The sequence below is a fragment of the Trichechus manatus genome, unplaced genomic scaffold (genome assembly GCF_000243295.1).
Source record: "Trichechus manatus latirostris isolate Lorelei unplaced genomic scaffold, TriManLat1.0 scaffold00151, whole genome shotgun sequence".
Lineage (NCBI taxonomy): Eukaryota > Metazoa > Chordata > Mammalia > Sirenia > Trichechidae > Trichechus > Trichechus manatus.
Genome location: NW_004444087.1, coordinates 46,755 through 53,843, shown reverse-complemented (window position 1 = coordinate 53,843; position 7,089 = coordinate 46,755). Strand labels below are relative to the sequence as shown.

Here is a 7,089-nt window from a genome sequence, read left to right as displayed (position 1 = left end):
TTTAATTATTTTTCTTTTTATTACTTATATTTATTCTTATATGTGGACTCCAACTGGGCCACAGGTTCATGTTGATGACATATCATTGGAGAAATCTCACTTCTAACACAAGTACCACACAAAGCTGAGTTCTTATGTATGATATATCCAAATTGGGCCTGGTCTTTTGGCAATTAGGATGTCCATTTGTGGGAGTAAGCCAATGGAATGAGAGATATACTGTAAGTTTAATTGCACTGTGCTGACATTTTGTTTTCCATTACCAATCACTTGCATCTCCTAAAAAAAAAATGGAACATTTTCCACAAGTTGCCTATTCTTTGACTTCACAGAGGAACTTCAAATGACTCTTTAATCGTATATAAAACTTGTTGAGAACCACTACACTTCCTGTTGTCCATTTTCAAAAGTACTCTGAAACTCATTAGGTTTAAGTAACTACTGAGGATTTCTAGTGTTGATCCTCTGATATAAATTATTAGGATGAAGCCTATTAGGATTAGCACCTACTAGAAGGGTTTGCAGCAGTACACTGACAGGGAACTGCCAGAAATTTAAGGCAATTCAGAAGAGTGCATAGAACAAGAGATATCATTGTTTATGTCAGATGGATCTTGGTTGAAAGCAGGGAATATCAGAAAGATGTTTACCTTTGTTTTATTGACTATGCAAAGCATTTGATTGCTTAGATCTTAACAAATTATGGATAACATTGAAAAAAATAGTAATTCCAGAACACTTAATTGTGCTCATGAGGAACCTGTACATAGACCAAGATGCAGTCCTTCGAACAGCACAAGGAGATATTGCGTGTTTTAAAGTCAGGAAGGGTGTGCATCAGGATTATATTCTTTCACTACTCTTATTCAATCTCTATACTGAGCAAATAATCTGAGAAGCTGCACTACATGAAGAAGAACGGGGAATCAGGATTGGAGGAAGACTCATTAACAACCTTTGAAGTGCAGATGATGCAATCTTGCTTGGTAAAAGTGAAGAGGACTTGAAGCACCTACTGATGAAGATCAAAGACCACAGCCTTCAGTATGAATTGCACCTCAATATAAAGAAAACAAAAATCCTCACAACTGGACAAATAAGCAACATCATGATAAATGGAGAAAAGATTGAAGTTGTCAAGGATGTCTTTTTTCTTGGATCCACAATCAATGCCCATGGAAGCAGCAGTCGAGAAATCAAAAGGTGTATTGCATTGAGCAAATCTGCTGCAAAAGACCTCTTTAAACAAAGATGTCACTTTGAGAACTAATTATACCTGTCCCAAGACACGGTATTTTCAATCACCTCATATGCATGTGAAAGCTTGGCAATGAATAAGAAAGACCATACAAGGATTGATGCCTTTGACTTATGGTGTCGGTGAAGAATATCAAATATACCATAGACTGCCAGAAGAAGGAACAAATCTGTCTTGGAAGTGGTAAAGCCAGAATGCTTTTCAGAAGCAAGGATGGCAAGACTTTGTTCCACATACTTTTGACATGCTATCAGGTGGGTCCAGTCCCTGAAGAAGGACATTATGCTTAGTAAAGTAGAGGCTCAGCAAAAAAGAGGAAGACCATAGAGATGGATTGACACAGTGGCTGCAACAATGGGCTCAAGCATAAACAGGATTGTAAGGGTGACATAGGACCAGGCAGTGTTTCAATTTGTTGTGCAGAAGGTCACCATGAGTTGGAACCAACTTGACAACCTTCATAACAATAACATCAGAGGGGTTTGAATGAGCCTTCATGGAGTAACAGTTATGCATTCGCTGCTAACTGAAAAGTTGTCGGTTTGAACTCACCCAGTGTCTCCATGGGAGAAAGACCTGGTGATCTGTTCCTATAAAGACTATATCCTGAAAAACACTATGAGACAGTTCTACTCTGTCACCAAGGGTCACTATGAGTCAGAATCAACCCAACCGCACACAGCAATAACAGAAAGGTTTGAAATAATGCATTACAGAAGAAAAAAATGTACAGAAACTAATGCTGCCAGTCTCTGGAGAAAGTGATTATCTGCAACTTTCTAGGCCTCATTCAGACTGTAAACTTTGACACCTGGAGACATATGAGATTGTAGTTATGACAAATTTCCGACAGCTTCACAATAGAAAGCTCATCCGAGGAGGCTCTTGGCTGCGGCTGTCCTGCATGCCTCATAACAACAAGTTTATCCAATGGAAGTTTCCAGAATACTCACCCCCACAATTTTCCATACTTTTTAGAACATTTCATGTCAAAATCCCATACACCCTGCAAGGAGAAACAAAATAAAATTAGATTATTCATTTAAATGCACTCAACCCTACCACTCTCTGGGGCAAAAAAAAAAAAAAAAAATTCAAATCAGTTGAAATTAAGCTTACTCTCAATTAGGGATTGAACTGTGTCCCCCAAAAAGATTTGTTGAAATTTGAATCTGGTGTACCAGTGAATGTAAACTTGTGGGAAAATAGGGCCTCAACAATGGGCTCAATCGTATCAAAAATCATGGAGACCATGCAGGAACAGGTAACGATTCATTCTCTTATACATACGGTTTCCATGAGTTACAGCTGAATCTACTGCAACTCATAACAATAAAGATGATATCAGTTAACTTAACATGAGGTCATACCAGAGTAGGGTGAGCTTCAATCCAATATGACTGCTATCCTTACAAGAAGAGAATAAGAGACACAGATACAGAGAGACACAGGTAGACAGAGTGGGAATACGGTCATGTGAAGACTAATTCAGAGATTAGAGTGATGCATCTACAAATCAAGGGATACAAAGAGTTGTCAGGAACCACCAGTAACTAGGAAAAGGCAAGGGTACGTCTTTCCCTACATCCTTAACAGAGAGCACAGCCCGGTCAACAACTTGACTCAGACTTCAGGCCCCAGATCTGTGAGGCAATGAATCTCTGCTGTTTTAGGCCACCAGTTATGTGGTACTTTATGACGGCAGCCCTAGGAAACTACTACACTACGTTTTCACTGGCAGATAAAGGGAAATTCTTATTCAGAGATATCTTAGGGGTAAAGAGGGAAGATAGAGGAGATATTCTAAATGTAGAATTTAAATTAACTCTGAATTTTATCCAAGTATTGTTGACACTGAATGATTTAACTTTGTCTAGGAATAACAAGTAACTCTTCATCTTTCTGAAATGTTTTTGCTTGTGCATATGTTGTCTCTAAAATCTCATAAACCTCTGAATAATTACCTCTATGGGCACACAGGAGAACTGAACTTGGAGAAAATGACTGAATGTCCCATGGGCCAGTTCTACTGTCACATGGGGTCGCTATAAGTTGAAAGTGACTCAACAACACCTATCAATGACAACAACATGCTTTTGTTAAAAAAAGAAAAAAAAACTCATCTAGTGGTTAAATATGTGAAGTTGATAGACAACCACCAATTTGTCTTGGTGATAATCACCCCCTGCTCAGATTCACTCATAGAGGTGACTCCTTTGACGGAAAAGGAGAAAGGAAGGAAGCTCTTGTTCCAGCCCTCAAATTCACAAAAGACGACATGGTTAACAAGAGCTGGGTAAAGCCATGGAAATAACCACAGGTGGTTTATCAGTTCTTCAGAGAATGTACTATCTGCAAATTACTAGATGGTGAATACTTGAACTGCCTAGTAATCTGAAGTTCAAAATCTATCCAGGAGGAAAAACAACAAATATATATATATATATATATTTAAACAATGTATCCAGAAAGGTGAACAAAAAAAAAAAAAAAGACTACACAAAGCTCATGCTAGAAGCATGATAGTTTGAATCTAGCTCACACAGCTTAATGATCCACTACTAAGACTCCCTTTGTTTATTTCTCCTAACTCTAAGGTCCATTATGCATTCTTAGGAAGAAGCACCTGACAGAAAGGTGCTTCTCACGATGTTCACAATGTTAGAACATCAAGTGTCGTGCTGAATTGGCCAGGCTACTAGACAATCTGACTGGGCTAAAAACCTCAACGTTAGACAATAGAGCCCTTGAGGAATCGAGGCCAATGTGCTGGATGGGATATACACTGTGTCTGGAAAGTTCTAGAAACTTTTTCCTGAGGAAGGGTATTTGTGTTGGTGGAATGCAGCAAGCATATGCAACCATAAGAAGCAAAAGAGGAAGGTCCAGCACTCACCTTTCGGTAGGCCAGAATACTTCCCACAAAAGGCAGAGGCTTAGGCCCAGGAATCCTGAGCTTCTTTAGAACATTATGTGAATAAGTTCCATATCTATAAAGCGAGATGCAAGCCAAGTCACCAGAACTGTTGTACAGATGCCAATGTTAGGGAGGTAACGTGTAGGTAATAAATAACAATAACAACTCCAACAGCAATAATCACATCTCATCACCATTTCCTTTCCCACCTTCATTGTGAGGTCCACAAAATGAAATGATGATTAGCGGAAAGCAGTTAAAACCATCTTGATCCCAATCCTAGGGTGAATACTTGAAAAGGTTCCCAAATTTGGGCTCCTAGGAGGTTCAAGGTGGAACTTTTCCAGGGTCTTTGCTTGTGTCTATTTCACAGGTGGACTCTTACAGGATATGGTGGTTCCCATTCCAGTTAGAGGGAGACCAGGTCGCACACTGGTTAAGAGCTCAGGCTGCTAACCAAAAGGTCAGCAGTTTGAATCCACCAGCCGCTCCTTGGAAAATTTATGGGGCTGTTCTACTCTACCCTATAGGGTCGTTATGAGTTGGAATCAACTGGACAGCAAAACGATTCTAGTTAGAGAGGTCCCTGGTGGTGAAAAGTCTTTGTGCTCGGCTGGTCACCAAAAGATTGACTGTTAGAACCCTGCCCAGTGGCACCACTGAAGAAAAGACCTGCTTCCATATGGATTACAGCCAAGAAAACCCTATGAAGCAGTTTTATTCATGGGATTGCCATGTGTCCGAATCAACTTGATGGCAAAAGATAACAATTCTAGGTAGAAAGGAGAAAAAAAATTTTCTGTTTGATGAAAAGTTTTTGTGTAACTGCATCCAATTCATCATAGAGCGTTAAAGAGAGCCTACAGGGATGTCTTTCTTACACTTTGCTCTGGGGGGTTTATTATGCTTTTACTTCACCATCTGCTTTACCCCCTATTTTAGGATCTGGTTCTTCTTAAATATGCCCTCTCAGAGAGGCCTCCGAGCAGCCACAGTTTCTGATGTCTCTATTTATAGCTATGTCTACAGAAAAGCTTTGCCATCCCAGTGTTACGGGAGGTGGCTAGCTAGACGAAGAAGTGAGGCTGAAAAGGAGCTATAGACAACCATTCATAGCTAAGCTGTTTGTCCTACAAGGTCAGCACCAAAGAAGCAATTTAGAAAGTTGTTACTGAAAAGTATAAATAGTTCAAAAGGTCCTACAAATATGTTCTGTTAAAAGAAAGGGACATTATAAAATCCAGGCAACTTCCTGTTGTTATCCAACATAAAATAAGCAGTCATACAATGTGATAGGCAGTAGAAATGAAAGCTTGTTTCCTTTTTGTTGGTCGCTATCATTTAGTTCAGTATAGGTTCCAAATATTTCATACAAATCCAATAAATCTTATAACATGCAATGAAATAAAACCTTAAAAGGGCATGAAGTTCAGCAATAAAAATAAATGAGCTATCAAGCCATGAAAGGCATGGGAGAAGCTGAAAATCATACTAAGTGAAAGGTCTCCTTTGCTCTAAGTATTTCCCATTTGAGTGGGCAATTTTTTTTTAAACCTTCCTCTGCTGGATTCTTGTTAATATGTTTGGGTCCAAATTGATAGTCAATCCCTAGAAATAAAGAATGTCACTAAACTGGCCTTGACACAGAAACTGTGATTTGGGAGGTGGGTTGGGTTTGCTTATGAACGAGTAACTTCAGAGTGTCAGCATAAGATGACTAATAACTTCTTATGGTTTTGTAACAGCCAACACTTAAGCAATTTCCTCTCCTCTATCTCTTTTTATTATTTTCAAAACAGCCAGGGAATAGCGGCTCAATAAGCATGATAACCCTGAGTTCAGTGTCACAGAGGAAGCTAGACGCTACTCACAGGTAGAGGAGCACTAGGCTGGTGACCAGAAAAATCCAGGTCTCGGTGGAAAAGCTTGGGATCAGGTCCATTGTCACTTTCCTTGCTTGAGAGCCTGCTCTGAGTTTTCCTTCGAACTGTGTGTGCTGAGCTCTGCCAGCTCAACACAGTCTCCTTCACACACCCAGTCAGGGAGGATGCTGGAAGATTTATATGCTGGGAAGGGGGTGGGCCCCAAGCAGCATGCGGTTAAAGGGGCACCTGACCTCTGCCTGCAGCCTAGGAGGTTCAAGTTACACTTTGAACTAAGCAGTAGTTCAAAGCATGACACTAGGCAAACCATCCAAGCATACTCACTTTGACCTCCCTGGAGTTCATACTTTGTGGGAAATTGATAATTAAACAACTCAGTGTTATCAGTAAACTAAAGGTTGTTGGTTCTTGTCAGAAACTCCAAGTGAATCTTATGCAATATTAGCTCTCTATATTACCTCGGGTACTTTATTATAATTTGGGTTTAAAAAATGTTGTTAGTTGCTGTCAAGCTGTCTCTAATTCATGGTCTCCTTATGTATAAAAGAACAAAATATTGCCCTGTTCTATGTCATCCTCATAATTGCTGGTATGTTTGAGGCCATTGTTGCAGCCATGGTTTAAAAAATGAAGATTATAACTTTTAAAATTAAAAAAAAGGGAATTCCAAGTGAAGCCACTGGCCTTGAAACTACTATGACCATTTTTGTCAACCATGGCTACTCTCACTCCAAAATTCTTGAAATTTCTCCAAACAAGTGGAGGAAACTCATGCAATGTTCTCTACCTCAAGTATTTTTGTGCCCTTGGAAGGCTTTTAAAGCCAGCTTAGACAAAACCCTCATGGTTAGAGTCCAGTCTCCTCAACCACCTCAAACAGATTTATCCACTTTCTCTTCTGCACAGCTTTCATCCCTTGTACACATTCCTATTGCTGTATTGCTCACCCTCCACCATCTTTATTTGTTTCCATGGTCACATCCTGAGCTACTCAAGGGCACAGTCAGGGTATAAGTCATGCTAATGGCACT

The 7,089-nt window shown here is 39.7% G+C and overlaps 1 protein-coding gene across 3 annotated transcripts in view; it reads right to left on the bottom strand.

Moving 5' to 3' along the window:
- Positions 1-6,117, bottom strand: part of LOC101340586 (cytochrome P450 3A12-like) — a 36,649-nt gene extending 30,532 nt beyond the window's left edge. For all 3 annotated transcript variants that reach the window (XM_012558254.1, XM_023740235.1, XM_012558253.1), the window contains exons 1-3: positions 6,047-6,117; positions 4,155-4,248; positions 2,212-2,264 (exon numbers count right to left, since the gene is read on the bottom strand). In XM_012558254.1, coding sequence (XP_012413708.1) covers positions 2,212-2,264; positions 4,155-4,248; positions 6,047-6,117 — 218 coding nt within the window. The remainder of the gene's footprint in view (positions 1-2,211; positions 2,265-4,154; positions 4,249-6,046) is intronic.
- Between the last annotated feature and the right edge of the window lie 972 nt (positions 6,118-7,089).